The following is a 21,922-nucleotide window of genomic DNA, read 5'->3' on the forward strand; positions in this document are numbered from 1 at the left end:
CTCGGTCCCAGCCTCCACCAAGTTAACCCAATGTGCCGTCAGCTATATATATAGTGGCCCTGCCCGGCAGCACTCGTCCACGTGTCCGTGGTCAGGTGGACCTTGTCAGAAACGGCGTTGGTCAGGGCACGGATTATGTTGTCTGACACGTGCTGGTGCAGGGCTGGGACGGCACATCGGGAAAAGTAGTGGCGGCTGGGGACCGAATACCGAGGGGCGGCCGCCGCCATGAGGCTGCGAAAGGCCTCGGTCTCTACTAGCCTATAGGGCAGCATCTCCAGGCTTAGCAATCTGGAGATGTGCACATTAAGGGCTTGGGCGTGCGGGTGGGTTGCACTATACTTGCGTTTCCGCTCCAGCGTCTGGGGTATGGAGAGCTGAACGCTGGTGGATGCTGTGGAGGATCGTGGAGGCGACGATGGGGTTTTTGTGGCAGGGTCCTGGGCAGGGGGCTGACTATCAGCTGACACAGGGGAAGGAGCAGTGGTGTGCACGGCCGGAGGTGAACGCACTTGTTGCCACTGAGTGGGGTGTTTAGCATTCATATGCCTGCGCATACTGGTGGTAGTTAAGCTATTAGTGGTGGAACCCCTGCTGATCCTGGTTTGGCAAATGTGGCACACCACAGTCCGTCGGTCATCCGGTTTTTCCTTAAAGAACCTCCAGACTTCTGAAAATCTAGCCCTCGCCGCAGGAGCCCTCGCCACGGGAGCTTCACTAGTTGACACATTTGGCGCTGATGCACCAGCTCTGGCCCTGCCTCTCCGTCTGGCCCCACCACTGCCTCTTCCAACCTGTTCTGGTCAAGGACTCTCCTCCGTCTCAGAAGCACTGTGTTCACCCGGCCTCTCAACCCAGCTTGGGTCTGTCACCTCATCATCCTCCGATCCCTCAGTCTGCTCCCCCCTCGGACTTCCTGCCCTGACAACAACTTCCCCACTGTCTGACAACCGTGTCTCCTCATCGTCGGACACCTCTTTACACACTTCTTCCAGTACGTCAACAAGGTCATCATCACCCACAGACTGCGACTGGTGGAAAACCTGGGCATCGGAAAATTGCTCATCAGCAACCGGACAAGTGGTTTGTGACTGTGGGAAGGGTCCAGAAAACAGTTCCTCAGAGTATGCCGGTTCAAATGGCAAATTTTGCTGGGAGGGGGCAGACTGGGGGGGAGGAGGCTGAGGTGCAGGAGCTGGAGGAGTGCCGATTTCGGTGACATGGGTGGACTGCGTGGAAGACTGACTGGTGGACAAATTGCTCGAAGCATTGTCGGCAATCCACGACATCACCTCTTCGCACTGTTCTGGCCTCAACAGTGCTCTACCACGAGTCCCAGTAACTTCAGACATGAACCTAGGGAGTGTAGCTCTGCGGCGTTCCCCTGCTCCCTCATAAGCAGGTGGTGTCTCACCCCGCCCAGGACCACGGCCTCTGACCCCTGCAGTAGTTGGACGCCCACGTCCCCGCCCTCGTCCTCTACCCCTAGCCCTCGGGTTAAACATTTTGAAAATGAGAGTTATAACTTTAATTTTTTTTTTTACTTTTTTTTGTGTTTTTTTTTTTTTTGTGTGTTTTTTAGTTTTTAAAACCAAACGATGCTATCCTATTGCTATGGCTATTTTCTAGCCAAGTATGAAAGCACACTGCTATGCCAGATGAGATGACACTGAGTTATTAAAAAAATAAACGTAAAATAAAAAAGGAAATGGCAGACTGTGCCTAATTGAAATACAACCCCGGGCCCTAATAAATTTTCCCACTTCGGTCTTTGCGATGGATATGTGTGTCACTAAGCGCAAAACACAGTGGTCGCAAGTCTCACTCCAAATTGCTCACAATTTGCTAGTAGATGCACTGCAGCAACTACAGCCACCAGCAGATCAACCAGAAATCAAATATATATAACGCTACTGTAGGCGTAAGTAAGCCGTTTGGATTCTCCTATGGCTATTTTCTAGCCAAGTATTAAAGCACACTACTATGCAAGATGAGATGACACTGAGTTATTAAAAAATAAACGTAAAATAAAAAAGGAAATGGCAGACTGTGCCTAATTGAAATACAACCCCGGGCCCTAATAAATTTTCCCACTTCGGTCTTTGCGATGGATATGTGCGTCACTAAGCGCAAAACACAGTGGTCGCAAGTCTCACTCCAAATTGCTCACAATTTGCTAGTAGATGCACTGCAGCAACTACAGCCACCAGCAGATCAACCAGAAATCAAATATATATAACGCTACTGTAGGCGTAAGTAAGCCGTTTGGATTCTCCTATGGCTATTTTCTAGCCAAGTATTAAAGCACACTACTATGCAAGATGAGATGACACTGAGTTATTAAAAAAATAAACGTAAAATAAAAAAGGAAATGGCAGACTGTGCCTAATTGAAATACAACCCCGGGCCCTAATAAATTTTCCCACTTCGGTCTTTGCGATGGATATGTGCGTCACTAAGCGCAAAACACAGTGGTCGCAAGTCTCACTCCAAATTGCTCACAATTTGCTAGTAGATGCACTGCAGCAACTACAGCCACCAGCAGATCAACCAGAAATCAAATATATATAACGCTACTGTAGGCGTAAGTAAGCCGTTTGGATTCTCCTATGGCTATTTTCTAGCCAAGTATTAAAGCACACTACTATGCAAGATGAGATGACACTGAGTTATTAAAAAAATAAACGTAAAAGAAAAAGAAACTGGCAGACTGTGCCTAATTGAAATCAAACCCCTAATAAATTTTCCCACTTTGGTGTTTGAGGTGGATATGTGTGTCACTAAGAGCTAAACACAACGGTAGCAAGTCCCCCTGCTAATTCCTCACAATATGGTACTAGCTGCACTACTAGTGCCAGCAAGCCCAGCCACAAGCAAATAAAAAAAAAAGTATAACGTTATTGTAGCCCTAAGAAGGGCTGTTGGGTTGTTGTAGAATCACTCCTGCCTAACAGTAAGCTAATAGAACACCCTAACGCTTTCCCTGACCAGCAGCAGCTCTCTCCCTAGCGGCATCCAGACAGAGAATGATCCGAGCAGCGCGGGCAGCGGCTAGTCTATCCCAGGGTCACCTGATCTGGCCAGCCAACCACTGCTATCGACGTGTAAGGGTACCACTTCATGCTGGGTGGAGTGCAGAGTGTCCTGGCTTGTGATTGGCTCTGTTTCTGGCCGCCAAAAAGCAAAACGGCGGGAGCTGCCATTTTCTCGAGCGGGCGAAATACTCGTCCGAGCGACGAGCAGTTACGAGTACGCTAATGCTCGATCGAGCATCAAGCTCGGACGAGTATGTTCGCTCATCTCTAATTGCAACTATGCACCATAATCTTAAGGCATGCAGAATTTACCAAAACCTTTATATCCTACATGACAACTCTACTGGAGTGTCCAGGATTCACCTTAAAAAAAGGAAAGACATTCTGCAGCTTTTCTGTACAATAGAAAATTCCCCCAAGCCATACTCCCATACCTTTATTTTTTATTTAATTTTTTTCCCCTTATTTTGTAGATTACTGATGGACATGTCCTGTAAAGAAGCAGGACCAGCTTGTAGAGTGCTCTCATCATAGAATGGGCCATGGCATATAAATCTCTCTAAATATTTATCTGTTTTCTTTTTCAGATGGACACCTGTCCCTGCATGCAAAAATATCTCGGTAACAGAGTGTGACTTCACCTGTGTTTTAATGACATTTTGGCACCTGAACCACACAGTAAGAGTGCGAGCTGTTTATCCCTCTATTTCCTCATGGGTTGAAATCGAAAACATACAATATACATCTCTAGGTATGTATGAATGGGGCAGCCTGTGAGTGATTGTTTACTGTTTTTTTTTCTTGTTCTAACCTCTATCTAAACCTTTGAAGGAAATTTAGCTTTTTTTTAAATTTTAGAAATTAATTGTGCTGGAAATTAGGAAATACAAGTATCCGCCACATTGAGCTTGACTTATTGAAGGAACTTTCTAAGCCACTTTTCTTGCGTATTTATTTTGGGCTCGTCTTCTTTTTTTCTGTCATTCTGATAAATTAAAATGTGAAACGGCTGTAGATAAGTTTTGGAGTTGCAGTTTTGGAGTAATGTGCTTCTAAAATATAATTACACTGATCCAACCTGATCACTAGAGCTGATTTATTAACATAGCAGTAGGTAACAAGTCAATACTTTATAAACTACTCCAAGGTGGCTGGCCTGATCTGCCTAAAAATATGGATGATTAATCCCATCGGGACCAGATTTTTTAAATCTGCCTAGCTTTGGAACGCTTTTTTATATTCAAGGTGTTTTGAAATTGTTTTCTCATCACACATTGTAATTCAAATTAGTTGAAAAATTTGGATCATATCTTTTCACAATTTTCACTTTTTTATGTTGTATTAGATTTTTATGTGGGATTGGGCATCAGGGGACTTTTATTGTTTTCTTAATATTTTTTTTATTTGCACTTTTTTATTTTTAAACTTTTTTTGACTGTTTTATTTTGTCCCAAGGAGAGACATGAACAGTTGATCATTTGTTCAGTGTAATTTACTGCAATATTAATATATTACAGCATATTGCATTGGCAGACATAAGCACTGTTGATCATGCTTTCAGCACAATCCTAACAGGCTTCTATGAAGGCAGCCCTGGGGTCCTTAATTGGACCTCAGAGGTGCCATAGCAACAATTCCTCTCGATCATCATTGTAATGCCATAAAGGGTTAAACAGCCGGGATCGCAATTTGAGCTGTTACAGCAGTTATTGCGTTTCTTACATGCTGCCAGGATCCCACACCCTACAGTTTCATCAGGGTGCAGGAAGGGGTTAATACCAGCAGCTTCTGGCTTCAAATTTTGCTTAAACAAACCCCACAGTAAACCAACACAGCCCTCAAACATCAGACTGCAAATAAGATTTTGTTAATCATATCTCAATCTGTGTATGGTACTTCTCTTTTTTTTACAGAGCCAAACAACTCCTCCAAACCTCAAAGGCCTTCTCCGCGTATCTTAATACTCAATTCCAAAAACTAGTATTTAAGTAATTTGCTCCCCCATTAAACATCTGCAAAGAACCACGCTATCCCTTAAATTCACTTTTTTTAAATTTACTGGTGTATAATGTAAACTGTATTAAACTGTACAACTGTGTTTTTCACTTAGTGATACCTTTTTAATAGCTTTTAATACCTCTTCCCACTTTTCATTGGTTATCAGTCCTGAATTAGTCCCCATAGCATGTCATTTAACTGTTTCAGATCATGGTGCGAAATTTAACCGGAATTTAACCTTTGCAATACCCTAGCTGAACCAAAATCGCATCATTATGTGCATGGTAGCTGCAAATGTTTGCAGAATTTCTGTGGAATTATTCTTGGGATGAATCCTGCAGCCATTACACAGTGGTGTGCAGACTTTCTTATGCTCTTATTTAAATGACAATATCTTTGGAACAGCTTTGCATAACATAATATATTTTTTAGTTTCTATTCATGACTTTAAAAACACAATCTGAATTGTGTCAGAACATTTTAAATGTTAGACATTAGATGTGTCATGTACATTACAGCCAGATCTTGTTGCAGTGAACACAGCAGCTTATTTTGGCAAATAACCTATTATTAGCAAACAGAAAAGCGAGTGTGCAAGCTTATTGCCAAGTGTGCATTGATCGTAAGTGGTGCTTTGTCCAAAGTGGTACTTCGGATTAAGGGACTTGAGTTTGAGGGACTTTAGCAGGTAACTGCTGTATTTTTGTATTACTTTACTTTGAAATATTATTTTCTTCCGTATTTCTCTTGTATTCCCCATTAGCGTGATGGACTCCATAAGTGGCAATGCTACACAGTGTACATCCTGTGCCATGTATGCTTTCCTTGAACAACCGTTCGAGGGGGAGTACATCTGTGTTGGATGTGTGAAAATTGCTCATCTGGAAGCCCAGATTCTGGATCTAAATGAGCAAGTTTCAAGGCTGCGGGCAATTGACAATATGGAGCAAAGTTTGCTGCTCCTGGAGCACAAACTCTCTGGGGAAGATGGGTGTGGGGATGGAAATATGGAGGTGCAGAGTGAGCGGGGCAGCTAGTTGGGTAACATGTAGAAGGCAGGGTAGAGGGAAGAGATGCAGGGAGTCTAGTCCAGATCTGGTGCACCCCAATAAGTTAGCCAAGCTGACGGATAAAGGGGAAATAGGCTCAGGGGTAGCAATGTTGCAGCTAGACATGGCTTCTATCAACCAGGGGACCAGTAATAAGGGAGGGGGAGCATAAGAAAAGTCAGACAGGTGCTGGTAGTGGGAGATTTTATTATTAGGGCAACAGACAGGGCAATCTATAACAAGGACCGTGCATACCGAACAGTGTGTTTGCCGGGTGCTTGGGTTCAGCATGTTGCAGATCGGGTTGAGATTACTCGGAGGGGCTGGTGAGGATCCAGCGGTCATGGTCCACATTGGCCCCAATGACAAAGTAAGAGGTAGGTAGAAGGGCCTTTTAAAAATGATTTCAGGGATTTAGACCATAAGCTCAGAGCAAGAACCTCACAGGTAGTTTTTCTGAAATGCTACCTGTACCACACCAGAAAGGCAGCAGGAGATTAGGGAGGTAAATAAGTGGTTTAAAAGTTGGTATAGGGAGGAGGGCTTTGGGGTTCATAGAGAACTGGGTTGACTTTGCTGTTGGCTACAGGCTCTACAGTAGTGATGAGCTGCACCTCAATGGGGAGGGTGCAGCTGTCTTGGGGAAAAATGGCTAGAAGATTGGAGGAGTGTTTAGACTGGGGGGAGGGTAACTACACTTGTGCAGGCCAAGAAGAGAGTGTAAATAGGAAACTGGTAAGAGTCATGGTACATGGGGCAGGACGATCGGGGAATGGGAACCAAAGGAGCAGGGATACGGAAAACCATATAAAGTGCATGTACACAAATGCCAGAAGCCTCACAATCAAAATGGAGGAATTGGAACTCTTAATGTTGGAGAGAAAATATATATTGGGTATCAGCGAAACATGGCCAGACAATAGCAATGACTGGGCTGTTACTATCGTATAAATAAAAAAGGGGGAGGGCTTTGTTTATATGTGAAATCTTGCCTTAAAGGGCACCTACCACCACAAATCTACCTATAAAGGTAGATTGGGTGGTAGGTGCATCAATGGGACGTGAGGATAGCCCTTTTAAGGGCTAATCCTCACGTCCCCTCACTTTTTTGGTAACTTTTATTCCACATATATTTAAATTTACTTATGCGGCTACCGGGGCGTGGAGTAGCCGCATATGAGATTACATGAGGCAGCTACTCCACGCCCCGGTACCCACTTTACCCGTCCTACTCACCCATCTTCGGCGCGCAGCTCCGCATAGCTGCGCGCCCTCGTCCGGCGACCCTGCCGTCTGCGCATGCGCAGAAGAGCAGGCCCGCGCCTGCGCGGTCACTGCTCCGAAACAGGCGCGGGCCTGCTCTTCTGCGCATGTGCAGACGGCAGGGTCGCCGGACGAGGGCGCGCAGCTACGCGGAGCTGCGCGCCGAAGATGGGTGAGTAGGAGGGGTAAAGTGGGTACCGGGGCGTGGAGTAGCCGCCTCATGTAATCTCATATGCGGCTACTCCACGCCCCGGTAGCCGCATAAGTAAATTTAAATATATGTGGAATAAAAGTTACCAAAAAAGTGAGGGGACGTGAGGATTAGCCCTTAAAAGGGCTATCCTCACGTCCCATTGATGCACCTACCACCCAATCTACCTTTATAGGTAGATTTGTGGTGGTAGGTTTCCTTTAAGTCTGTCCTGCTAGATGACATCGGTGACACAAATGAAAATGTGGAATCCCTATGGGTGGAGATAAGTGGAGGGGAAAAAATAATAAAATATTACTAGGGGTTTGTTATAAGACTCCAAATATAATGGAGGCAGCAGAGGGACTGCTGATAAGTCAAATGGATGTGGCTTCAAAGCATGGTGAAGTACTTATCATGTGGAAATTCAATTACCCCAATATTGACTGGGGGTTCAGGACCTTCAAAGGTAGCAGGTTTTTGTCAACAACAAAAGACAATTACCTTTAGCAACTAGTCCTGGAGCCAACAAGAGGGGGGTGGGGCACTGCTGGACCTTATCCTTTCGAAATGATATGTTGGGGGGAACCTGGATAATAGTGACCACAATATCATTGATTTTGTATTACGCTTTACTAAGAGTATTAGTGAAGGGGCAACAAACACTCTAAACTTCAGGAGGGCAAACTTTCAGCAGGGAAGACCTCATAGGCATAATCTGGGACAATGTTCTCAAAGACAAAAGCACCCCAAAAAAAGGACTTTTTATCAAATATTCTAAAAAAAGGCCTGTGAGAAACACATACCATATAGGAAAGAGCATGAGAGGAACCAGAAAAAATCCAATGTGGTTAACTAGTACTGTAAGACGAGCAATAAGCGAGAAGGATAAGGCGTTTAAGGTGCTAAAACGCAGAAGGTAGCGATGAGGCGTTACTGGATCATAGAGAGAAAAATAAATGCTGTAAAAAGCAGATAAAGGCCAAAAAAATAGAGACTGAGACTGATATCGCCAAGGAGAGCAAAAGTATTCCCAAATTATTTTTCAAGTATATAAAGGTTAAGAAAATAAAAACGGAGAGTGTGGGCCCCCTGAGTAATAACATGGGGGTCATGTTGGAAGGAGATGAGGAAAGGTCCTATCTACTGAATGCCACCTTCTCCTCGACTGTCTTTACCCAGGAAAATCCTGTGGTGGGAGACGCGATGAAGAATTATGGAAAATATCTTTTGAATGTCAACAGTTTAACCCAGGAAGAGGTACGGCACCACCTCAAAACCACTGAAATAGATAAATCACCGGGGCCAGATGGTATACTCGTACATAATAATAATAATACTTTATTTTTATAGCACCTACAGATTCTGCAGCGCTGCACAAAGCATGCCAAATCGGTCCCTGTCCCCATGGGGCTCGCAATCTAAACAACCTAACAGTATGTTTAGGTGTGTGTGAGGAAACTGCATGAACAGACTATTATTTTTAATATTTCAAGATTCCCCAAGGACTGGTTCTGTTCCACAGGACTGCCACATAGCAAATGTGGTACCAATATACAAAAAAGGATCAAATAGTGATCCTGTAAACTACTGACCTGTGAGTTTAACTTCTGTTTTGGGGAAAATATTTGAGAGGTTTGTTAGAGATCCTATCCGGGAGTATCTCACTGTACATAACCTTATAACCCAGTATCAGCATGTGCTTATGAGGGATCAGTCCTGTCAGACTAATCTGATTGGCTTCTATTTGGAAGTAAATTCCAGACTGGAGGCTAAGGATGTTGTATATCTGGACCTTTCAAAGGCATTTGACACCGTGCCACATAAAAGGTTGGTACATAAAATGAAACCACTGGGACTTGGGGAAAATCTGTGTATTTGGGTAAGTAATCGACTTAGTGATAGAAAACAGAGGGTCGTCATTAATGGCAAATTCTCAGATTGGGTTGATGTTACCAGTGGAGTGCCACAGGGGTCAGAATTGGGGCCACTTCTTTTTAATATTTTTATAAATGACCCTGTAGTGGGTTTACACAGTCAAGTTTCAATATTTGCAGATGATACTAAGCTGTGTAAAGTAATAAATACTGAGATTGATTGTTTAGCATTACAGAGGGATTTATGGAAGCTTGAGGAGTGGGCAGAGAAATGGTTGATGAGTTTTCATGTAGATACATGTAAAGTTATGCACTTGGGCCATGGAAACAAAAAGTATAATTATGTTCTAAACAGTCAATTACTTGGTAAAACTGGAGCTGAAAAGGACTTGGGGGTATTGGTCGATGGTAAACTTCAATTTATTGACCAAAGCCAGGCAGCTGCTGCTAAAGCACATAAAATTATGGGATGTATCAAGAGAGGAATAGATTCTCATAAGGGCATAGTTTTGCCCTTATACAAATCCCTGGTCAGACCACACATGGTATATTGTGTACAGTTTTGGGCACAAGTGCTTGCACCGATCGTGGCTATTAATCCTGTCATTGCCGCCGGCAAAGTCACCGGCGGCGTTTAAAAGATGTTTACGATCGCCGCGCCCCCGAACGTCATCAGGGGGCGGCGATCGGTTGCCATGGTAGCCTCGGGTCTTTTTTTGACACGAGGCTACATGGCTTCTGGAGGTTCGTTACAATGAGCCAGTGGCTCATTGTAATGAATGACCTGCAAAAATGCCATATATTGCAATACAGAAGTATTGCAATATATAGTAGGAGCGATCTGACCATCTAGGGTTAATGTACCCTAGATGGTCTAAGAAATAGTGGGAAAAAAAGAAAAAAAAAGTAAAAAAAAATTAATAAAATATTAAAAATTCAAATCACCCCCCTTTCCCTAGAACTGATATAAAAGATAATAAACAGTAAAAATCACAAACATATTAGGTATCGCCGCGTCCCAAAATGCCCGATCTATCAAAATATAAAAACGGTTACGGACGGCGGTGACCTCCGAGGCGGGAAATGGCGCCCAAATGTCCGAAATGCGACTTTTACACCTTTTTACATCACATAAAAAATGAAATAAAAAATGATCAAAATGTCGCACAGACCTCAAAAACTTCACCTCATTTCGCAAAAAATGACACCTCACACATCTCCGTGCACCAAAGTATGAAAAAGTTATTAGTGTCAGAAGATGGCAATTTTTTTTCTCTTTTTTGTACAAATTCGTTTAATTTTTGAAAATGTATTAAAACAAAATAAAACCTATATAAATTTGCTATCACCGCGATTGCACCGAACCAAATAATAAAGCTGAGGTGTTATTTTGAGTGCACAGTCAAAGTCGAAAAAACTGAGCCCACAAGAACGCGTTTTTTTTTTTCAATTTTTCCACATTTGGAATTTTTTTTCAGCTTTGCAGTACACGGCATGTTAAAATAAATAACATTACGGGAAAGTAAAATTTGTTACGCACAAAATAAGCCCTCACACAGGATTTCTGAAGTTGGAGAGCGAGAAATGAGCGGAAAAACCCTGCGTCCTTAAGGGGTTAAAAGGACATAGTAGAACTGGAACCCTTATTGGGATTATTCAGCTTAGAAAAAACAGATGACTGTACAAATACTTGAACGGGCAGTACAAGATCTTTTTATACCTAGGCTTGTGACCAGGACAATGGGGTATCATCTACGCCTAGAGGAGAGGATGTTCTACCATCGCCATAAACCGGGATTCTACTGTAAGAGAAGTGAGATTATGGAACTCTTTTTTGCAGCCTTATATACTATGATACTATAATTTATCTCTATTTTGTTTGACATGCTGTAAAGATTTGCATTATTATTGACATGTTCTTTATGAGATCCTGTAGCCAAGCTCTGAGGTGTGAGCCACTCCCATATTCCCCCTATAGTACATGTGTGCCTGCCATCTTAGGCATCAGTAAACCCCTGTTGAGCTACAAACTATCATCTTTTCGCTTGATGGTTTGTGTATATCAACAAGATTTTCAGAAAGGCATCCAGGCCTCTCTTGAACATGTACATAGAGTCCGCCATAACTACCTCCTGCAGCAGAAAGTTCCATATTATCACTGCTCTTATAGTAAGGAACCTTTGTCTATGTGTCTGCCTCTCCTCTAGGCGCAGAAGATGCCCCCTTGTCCTGGTCACAGGCCTAGTTATAAAAATATCTTTGGATAGATCTCTGTACTGCTCATTCAAGTATTTATACATTTTACCCTTAATCGTCTTTTTCTTCTATGCTGAATAAAGTTTAGTTATGTCATAGTTCCTCAATTCCCCTAATAATCTTAGATGCCCTCCTCTGCATCCGTTCCAGTTCTACTATGTACTATGCCGGACTGGAGTACCTTGGGCCCACCAGAGAAAATTTGGGGGGGGCCCACCCTTCATGTAATGAGACTACTCCTAATTGAAGTGTTAATTAAACACATTCTGAGAGATTTATTAAAATCATCTAACATTAGATACAGGGCCATGAACAAAATCTGAAGGGTGATAAAAAAAAATGTGCACAGCAGCAAATACTATGTCTACAAAGGAGCTCAGCAGAGTATTATCACACTAACTACGGTGGATAAAGCACTGTGCAGCAATAGTCACAGGACAATACAGATCTGACATCACACCTGACATGTCTGTCTGAGTATGTCAGTCCATGTATTGCTGTGTACAGTGGCTATAGCTCTTTAACCCTTTCCTGAAGTGCGCTGTAACAGTACAGCGCACATCGGGAGAGGGAGGAAAGAGAGGGCTCATGGGCTGACCAGTTGGGTGTTTGCTGCCTATTGCAGGTAACACCCATGGTCGGTGCCATATTGCAAAAGTGATCAAAAGGTCATACAGTCCTCAAAATGGTAGCTTTGAAAAAGTCACCAAAACTCACAAAAAATGACACCACCCATAGTACACACCAAAGTATGAAAAAGTTATTGAAGAAGAATGAAGGTTTGTTTTGTGTAATAGGTTTTAATTTTTGTAAATGTATGAAAATATTATTAAAACCTATACAAATTTGTCATCCCCGTGATCTCACCGACCCAAAGAATAGAGTAGACATGTCATTTGGTGGCGCATAATGAAAGCCGTAAAATCCAAGCTCACAAGAAAAAGGTGCAAATGCGATTTTTCACCAATTTCACTGCATTTGGATTTTTTCCTGCTTCCCAGTACACTCCCTGGAATATTCAATACCATCACTATGAAGTGCAATTTGTAACACAGAAAACAAGCTCCCACACAGTTCTGTACATTGAAAAATAAAAAAGTTATATATTTTTGAAGGTGGGGAGCAAAGTCCTTGAGGGGAGAAGTAAAAGTCTTATTTTCTCCTTATCGGAGTCACAGCACATGAGAGATCCTGCAGAATTGTGGGTTTAGGGGTAACACCAGCACTTACTCTAAATCTTACTTTCATCTTCTTCTATGACCTAGCCCTCCATGGCATTTTCATTAAGCCGACCGGCCTTTTTTCTGTAGATTTTACGCTCCTCACTTCATAAACAGTATAACAGTGTCCCAAAGTAGGCAATTATACAATGATGACCACTCTGTAGCCAGTATCCTTATCGTGGCCAGTACAATCACATGGCCCCCCAACCCAGTACAGCCTCCCCTCCCCCAGTATTGTCACAGGGCCTCCCCCCCCAGTATTGTCACAGGGCCTCCCCCCCCAGTATTGTCATAGGGCTCCCCCCAGTGTTATCACAGAGCCTCCACCCAATATTATCACAGGTCCCCCCCCCAGTATTGTCACAGGCCCCCTCCCCAAGGATTGTCACAGGGCCTCCCCCCAGTATTGCCACAGAGCCCCTTAACCCAGTAACAACCCCTTACCCCAGTAGGGCTTCCCCCCGAACCACCATAGTCTCTGGGAAAAGAAAAAAATATATACTTACCATGTGCAGCAGCCATGGGCCGGTAATTGGGATGCAGTGACTCAATGAAGCTCATGTGTCACTAAGTGCAGGCTCGATGATGTCACCGAACAGGGAATTAATAACCAAGGTCAGGCGTCGCCGGGAGAGGTATTTTGTACTCTGGCGCAGGCGGACTCTTTTTCCTCTCAGAGCAAATCAACAGATACGAAATACTATCGTAGATCAGCTCACCACATAGTCCAGACAATCCTCGTTTTCTCGGCTCCAAATGGCTCCAGCACGGACAACCTTGGCCACAGGTGCACACAAAGCAGCAATCGAGGAAGAAAGCTTTTTATCCAGCTAGATGCGAGGAGCCAGTAGATCGATAAAATCATCAAAATTTATGAAATCCATAAAACGGTAAAAAATACACAGCACATTTTCCCCATTATGCTGTGCTGTGTATTTTTTACCGTTTTATGGATTTAATAAATTTTGATGATTTTATCGATCTACTGGCTCCTCGCATCTAGCTGGATAAAAAGCTTTCTTCCTCGATTGCTTTTTCCTCTCACTCTTGCAGGGTGTTGAGGGCCACGAGCGGAGAGGGCACCGTGGGGCGTGCATCGTGGAGTGGGTATCAAGGACCTGAAGGCGTTGGGGCCCACCAGAGGACTCCCCGATACTCCACTGGACCAGTCCGACGCTGACTGTACGCAATATTCCTTGTGTGGTCTGACCAGTGATTTGAATAAGGGAAAAACTATGTCCTTATTATGAGAATATTCCTCTTTTGTTACATCCCATAATTTTATTTGCTTTAGCAGCAGACACCTGGCTCTGGTCACTAAAATTAAGTTTACCATCCACCAATGCACCCAAATGTTTTTCTCCATCAGTTTTACCAAGAAATGTACCATATGAAAAACTTTACATTCATCTACATTAAACCTCATCAACCATTTCTCCACCCATTCCTCCAGTTTTCACACATCCCTCTGTAATTTTACACTATTCTCCTCTATATTAATTACTTTACAGAGCTTAGTATCATCTGCAAATATTGAAACTATACTGTATAAGCCCTCTATGAGGACATTGATAAAAATATTAAAAAGTGACCCCAATACTGACTACTGTGATACTCCACAAGTAACTTTAACCCAATCTGAGAATGTGCCATTAATGACAACCATCTTTTTTTCTATGACTAAGCCAATTACTTACCCAAATACACAGATTTTCCCCTAGTCCCAGCAGTCTCATTTTATGTTGGACTAAAGCTGCCAGGTGATATCTGCTGTGTGTGCATATATAGCTCAGATCACCACAGCACCCATCCTTATAGTAAGCTACCAGCCCATCAATTAAAATAGCTTAAAGGGAAACTCTACCTTCTTTTCAGGATGAACACTTACTACTACTATAGAAAGCAGAATGTAAGTCCTTCAGTCCAGTGAGAAAGCTAGAGACTCTGCTAACCCTATATGGAACGTTAGAGAGAAACTTGAAAGTCTAAAGCATGAACTTTCTTCCGCCATTACACTTCTCCCCAAGACTGCATATAGTTTTTCACCACCAGAGGGAGCCCTAGGATAACTTTGTACCTTATGTGAACTTTATACAGTGAAAAGTCAGGAAAATGTGAGCATTCTGGTGAAACTGAATGTTAGGGATTCTTTAGAAGAATTACAAGGCTTCAACCAACTCAATTTGGAAAGTGAAAATCTAGTATGTAAAACTAAGACAGTGGCAACTATTTCACAATTCTTAAATGATCATTTTGAATACTTGGTTGACTTAGAAACAACATCTCATGTTTTTAAGTCTAAATACTCCATGCTCAGCTAACTCATAAAGGTACATGCAGACGCTAGCCGATTTTTAAGCTGCAAAATGGTGGAAATGGAGGATGAAGCTTTACACAGTAATGCAAGTATGGAAGCCCTTCAGAAGCCACGTGAGCATGCTACAGCCATGGCAGGCTGCTAGTGACAGTGAAAGGGACAGCATCAGTTTAAGCAAAATGGATGCAGAGGACCCATTAAAAAGGTAGAAGAGACTTTGTGCAAAACTAAAATGATGAAAAGGGTATGCAACATCCCCCACCAGGGCCTAGCCTTTTTCTTCGGGCCTGGAGACAGTCGAGGCCCGGAATACCGGAGTGGCTGGCTATTGCGGCCTAGGGCAGATTGTTGACACGGTGCTTGGTAAGGGGACCGGAGGGCTGTCCTACAGCCTGGCAGGTCTCCAGCAGGTGGTGTTGGCAAGAAATGATGAGGGAGAGGCTGCTGTAGTAGTTCTCCCTGGAGCAACCCTTTAGGGTCTGGAGTATGAGTCCCTGTGTAGTGGATAGGGTTCCCGTGATGGTGACAGCCATAGCAGCAGGGATCAGACGGAGGCAGACGTTGTACAAAAGTAACTTACAGTTCTTTATTGGAACCGACAGGAACAATAGATAACGTGCCAAAAAATCTTGACAACGGTAGAAGGCTGGGGAAGCACTTGGAGAGAGAACCACAGGGATTGATCACCAGCCTGGATGCAGGGGCATAGCTGTGTCCTAGTAGGATGCTTCAGCTTGTCCTGGGTTACTTCAGATATCACCCTTGAAGGTAGGATGATACCCCTTTACTCTCATTAACTCCTCAGAGCTGCTCAAGCAGTGAGTTGGCTCTCTTGCTCTGTTTTGTCTGACTGACCCTGACTGACTGGTCTTTCTGACTGACTCTTGTCAGACTCACTCTGACTGCTCTCTAGAACTTTCCTGACCAGGGGTTTTATTACTCCCACTGGTCAGGTGGTGGTTACTCCTCCAATTGCATCCCAGCTTACAATACAATAGTAGAACAGATGTGATTGGCTGATGGAAAGACATCACATTAAACAATTAACTCCTGCCTTACTAGGCAGGATCTACCGCTGCCAGGGCTGGCTCCAGGTTTTAGTGGGCCCCTGGGCGACAGAGCTTTACTGGGCCCCTCCGTGGGCTGCCCTCCAGTGGCCACCCTGCCCCCCCCCTTCCACCTGCGGACACACTGACCACCCCCCCTTCCCCTCCGGGCACACTGACCCCCCCAACCTCCCCCTGCGGACACACTGACCCCCCCAACCTCCCCCTGCGGACACACTGACCCCCCCCCCCCCCCGCGGACACACTGAACTCCCCCTGCTGACACAATGACCCCCCCCCTCCCCTGCGGACACACTGAACCCCCCCTGCAGACACACTGACCCCCTCCTCCCCCCTCTCCCTGTGGACACACTAACCACCCCTGCTGACACACTAACCCCCCCCCCCCGCTGACACACTGACCCCCCTCTCCCCCTGTATACACGATGACCCCTCCCTCCCCCTACGGACACGATGACCCCCTCCATCTCCCCCTGCCCCCCGCGGACACACTGACCCACGCCCCCTCCGGAAAAGAAAAAAGAATTCACCTTTCCTGGTTCCCCCGGAGCAGCGCCTGCAGCTGTCTTCGGCCTGGGCCTCCCGTACGCGCCGGCTCTGAAGCCGGCACACGTGATCCAATGACGTCATCATGTGCACCGACTTCAGAGCCATCGCATACCCTGCAGAGCGCCGCATTGTGGGAACCGGGACAGGTGAGTCTTAGATTTGGCCTTTGGCAGAAAAGTGATCGACCCGGATGGTGATCAATTGTACCAGTGTCTTATAGCGACACTGGTACAATTGATCCGGGGGCCAGAGTGGGTCACTCCAGTACCCCGGGGCCCCGACACTTGCCCGGGTTGGCTGGGTGCTGGCGCCGGGCCTGACCGCTGCAGTGTTCCCCGTGTTGTGTAGTGACCTGCTGTGGGGTTGATCAGACTCCACACAGGTTGCAAGCTACATATTGGGACGTATTCGCAACAACCCCTCTGCCTTGCATCGGCAGGGGTGTTGCAGGTACTTCTGCAGCTACTACAGAGCAGCCCACATCCAGGGAAGTACATCTTAGCCATCAGTTATCCCCTGTTGAGCTCTGGTCACCTGCTGGTTTGCGAATATCAACAAGATTTTAAGCCTGAATAAATGTCTTGATTCTCCATACATGCCTCACTTTTGCAGCCTAGTTATTCAGTCAGAATAACCTGGCTCCCTGCCAGAACCATCCAGTGAGTCATGGCGTGGTGGGACAGCTCCAACGACCCCATCACCTTGATTCATCCCCATCCCTCCGCCTCTCCCATGCTTACTCCCCCTAAATCAGCTAACCTAGGAGGTGGGGACTTGGGCAGTTGGCGATAATTCCACCCCTTAAATCCATGACTTGCTGGACAGTGCTTGCAGGGAGCCAGGTAATGTCTAATATACTCTAAAGTACTGAAACAATTCAAAATGCAGACTGGTGTTAACCCATCCATCACCACCTGCAAAGCTGCCGGCAGCATTAAATATCCATCATGGCTCGGATTGTCACTCCGTGACAACACCAGGGAGAGGTGATCCATTGCTATGACAGCTTCGGTTCACTCAAAGACCCAAGGCTGTCTCTTTTTCTGCAATTTGCACATTGTAATACATGATGTGTAAAATGTCCATATACTGCCATACTGTACTATGTCAGTATATGGTAGGATCAATCTGACAACCTAGGGTTAAAGCACCCTAAAAGGTCTAAAAAATAGTAAAAACAATAATTAAAAAACCTAAAAATTCAATTAACCCTGTAGAACTGATATAAATATAAATACACAATAAAAATCATGTTTTCTGCATCCGAAAATGTCTGATCTATCAAAATATAATAACTGTTTTTCCCGGCATTTAACTCCGTAATGGAAAATAGCGCCCAAGTTAGAAAATGCCAATTTTTTGTCATTTTGAAAAATATAAAATATTCAATAAAAAGCTATCAAAATGCCGTACAGTCCTATAAATTGTAGCATTGAAAACATCATCAAAAGTCACATAAAATGACATGCAGCTCCGTACACTGAAGTATGAAAAATTTATTAGCGCCAGGACATGGCAAAATGAAGAATTTTTTATTTTTTTTGTACAAGAGGTTTTAATTTTGTAAATATATGAACACATTACAAACCTTGTATAGATTTATATAGATTTGGTATCTCTGTGATCGTACCGACCCAAAGAATAAAGTAGACGCCCGTGAAAGCTGTTAGATCCAAGCCCACAAGAAAATGGGGCAAATTTTTTTTACGAATTTTACTACATTTGGAATTTTTTCCCTGCTTCCCAGTAAATATTAAATATGGTCACTATGAAATGCAATTTGTTAGGCAGAAGACAAGCCCTCATACAGCTCCTTACATGGAAAAATTAAAAGCTATCGATTTTTGAAGGTGGGGAGTGAAAAATAAAAATGCAAAAACAAAAAAGGGCCTAGTCGTTAAGGGGTTAAGATTTGGCACCAAATTCTTGCACAAACTTTTGCTGCACAGTACCTCAACTTATAAACACTATCTGAGATTGATCCTTTATTAAAGAATTCTGAGATTTGCACATTACATGTTTTGTTGCATATAGATATATTGCTGTGATATATTGTGTTTCTTTTGTAGTGGACCCAGAACCTCCAATCCTGACTATAAAGCGGGGCGATGGTTTTATAAGTCCAAAAGCCTTCACAGAGCAGCCTGTTTGCGTACCTCAGATTATTTTCAAGATGTCTTTGAAGTATTTTGTGGTGATGTGGAAAGATTACAATTCAAACGAGGTACAAAAAGTACATATAAGTGCACAACATAAAGAAATAATATAAGGATTGAACATGTTTGTAACTGTTAAAATATCATAGCTATTATAGGGTCATCGTTTTATATATACATATAGACGTGTGTATACACCAACTAAACTGTAAATCTTCTAGCCTTGTTAGATCTTTTTTTATTGCTCTTTGCTTTTTGTTTTATCTTTTCCCCATGTTGGTTTGCCACTCTACAGGTAACTGCCTGTCCAGTGTTAGCAGTTCATATAATAAAAAATCTTCTTGTGCAAATGTTGAAATCAGATTTTTCACATAAATGGAATTGTAGTTTCAGCATTAAAAGGTATTTTTTTTCCATTTTCTCTCCAGTCAATACGTGAGCAGGAACTGGATGAGCCTACAGTCACAATCAAAACACTTGGATATGAAGGAGAATATTGTATTGCTGCCAGGACAATATATGTAAATGATAAAATTAAAAAGAGCAAGTTATCTGATTCTATTTGCCTCCATTTTCCCCAAAAAGGTATGAAATGTAAATAAAAATGCCAAAACGTATATACCAGGGACACTTGCTCATAGACCTAGGCACAGTGATTGTGATAATCTTATTTTATTTGTTATCCATAGCATACTTCCTTCTAAAATCAGCTTTTTAATTATGCTAATGAGGCTACTGGGGCAGTTTCCAGAGCCCCTTCATGCTTCCGATCTACATGCTGTTACACTGTCTCTCCCCCCCCTCCTCTGCCTGATGTTTTCTTACTGCAGCAGAGGAAGTTCCAGCATACAGTGTAATAGCCTATGAATCTGCAGCGCTGAGCCTTTTAGGCTCATTGGCATACATTTAAAAGTTAATTTTGGAAGGAGATAACCAAAGTCACGGTGCCACAGTGCCTGGATCTATATAATTGATGTGCATTTTCAGTGCATTGTCTATCATAAGCTTTCTTTTAAAAATGATGCACAACTTTAATGACAAAAGTGTAAAATTGTAATTAGAAACATTTGTATGGCGGCTAATTTTCTATATATACTATAGGAGGTCATCTACAGACTTTTATGGGGTTTATTGTGTACACCTTCTGTATTTTTTTGACTTGACAGTAGCCATTGTCAATGTTTTTTGTAAAGTATTCTCATTGACTACATAGCTACCCATTTGCTTGTAGGGGTTGGCCAGTTTTACTTTATTTGTGTTGGGGACAGGATCCTAGGTAATTTTTCAATATACAGCTACAAAGTTGTACACCGCCTCCAATACATTACAGAACACTTCATGTAAAGTGACCAACCCCTTTAAAGGCTCATTTTCTGTGTATGCTGTTCTTTTAATATGTAAAATATGGCATATTTTCTTTTCAGATGGATACAATCGCACAGCATTTGTTTTTTTGCTATTTTTTGGGATCTTTGTTGCTGTTGTTGTTGTTGTTATTTTTCCTATTTGCATTAAAATAACACAAAAATCAAAGAATCCAAAAACATTGGTAAGTTGCAGAAGTTTTTTTTTTAAATTACTGTATATGCAATACTGTTTAGGTGTGGTTTATGAATTGTTTCATTGATTATTCACATATTAAGATGTTTCACATGCTTTGCTTTGAGAGTAGCCTTTAAAGGGAACCTGTCAGTGTTTTCAGACACTAAACAATCCACAGCTATATATCAGTGTTTGTTTCAGCTCTTTATCATTTCTGTCGAAGGGGGGGGGGGGGGGGGGCGTAAAAAAAAGACAATAAAATAATCATAGTTGCCTAAATTTGAGTCCAATGAGCCCCATCGGGCCCATCTGTAGTACTTCTGGTGATGATGCAGTGCTTCAATGAAACCAATGAGACACACCTCTGATTCAATGTGCATGTGCAATCAATAAGGACCATAGTTTAGTGTCCCAAACTGCTCTGACAGGATCCCTTTAACTGCTTTATACTTTTATCTGAAAAAAGAGTACAGTAAATTTATTGCCTGTAATATGTTCCAGTCAGGCTGATTCTAGCATATTTGCTACCTGAGGCGAATATTAAAATGCTGCCCCCCCCCCCTCTCCTGTTCCATTGCCCGAACCGGCACCCAGTAAATGCTGAAAACTTTACTAACAATTAACATCCCCACAGGCAGCTCCCTGACACTGTATGACTGACTACAGGTTCTGAGAGTCATTAGTGACATCTAGTACCTTATAGATGACAATCTCTTCCATCAGGAGGACTTTATTCCAGGTTCTCCAATCCATGACGTAGCTCTGTGCGTGCTTTAGCGTCCCTAAAAATACCACACAGTCACTTACAGTATAAAATCTCCTGGATAACAACACTGCGCTCCCAAATAATAAATACCCCTCACAATACAACTGACCACACTCTCCACACATACAAAAACAATCCTTCATTACTATATAAAGTTATGTACTGTATCCTATAACTAATATATCCCATTTTATATACAGTGCTACCCTTACCAATGTAAATATATAGCACCCCCTAATGAATATATACTGTGTGCATGTATGTATATATATATATATCTGTGTGTGTGTGTAATATATATATTTTTTTATTTAAAAAAAAAAGCCCTGCTCTCACATATTTAAAGGCCTCGTTATTCACCTCCAGGATTTACAGTATCCGGCCCCATATAAATATATACAGACCCATCCACCACGGTATATACACTATCCAGCTCCATTTACATGAATATTGATATACATAGAAGTCCCCCTATCCCTTATTTCAGTATTCGGCCCCTTAGAAATATATATAGGGCCATGTTTAATCAATAATTGTCTGTGAAAAATAAAAAAGCTGATACTTACCTGCAGGCAGTGAGCTCCCATGCAGTGCGGTTCCCTTCTTGTCCCAGCTCTTCTGTCAGCCGCGGCTC

General features: G+C 43.1%; 1 protein-coding gene across 3 annotated transcripts in view; it reads left to right on the top strand.

The window, feature by feature from the left end:
* Positions 1 to 21,922, top strand: part of IFNLR1 (interferon lambda receptor 1) — a 62,740-nt gene that overhangs the window by 37,718 nt on the left and 3,100 nt on the right. For all 3 annotated transcript variants that reach the window (XM_072136693.1, XM_072136695.1, XM_072136694.1), the window contains 4 exons: positions 3,623 to 3,786; positions 18,894 to 19,048; positions 19,409 to 19,565; positions 20,405 to 20,529. In XM_072136693.1, the coding sequence (XP_071992794.1) occupies positions 3,623 to 3,786; positions 18,894 to 19,048; positions 19,409 to 19,565; positions 20,405 to 20,529 (601 nt within the window). The remainder of the gene's footprint in view (positions 1 to 3,622; positions 3,787 to 18,893; positions 19,049 to 19,408; positions 19,566 to 20,404; positions 20,530 to 21,922) is intronic.

The sequence above is a fragment of the Engystomops pustulosus genome, chromosome 2 (genome assembly GCF_040894005.1).
Source record: "Engystomops pustulosus chromosome 2, aEngPut4.maternal, whole genome shotgun sequence".
Classification (NCBI taxonomy): domain Eukaryota; kingdom Metazoa; phylum Chordata; class Amphibia; order Anura; family Leptodactylidae; genus Engystomops; species Engystomops pustulosus.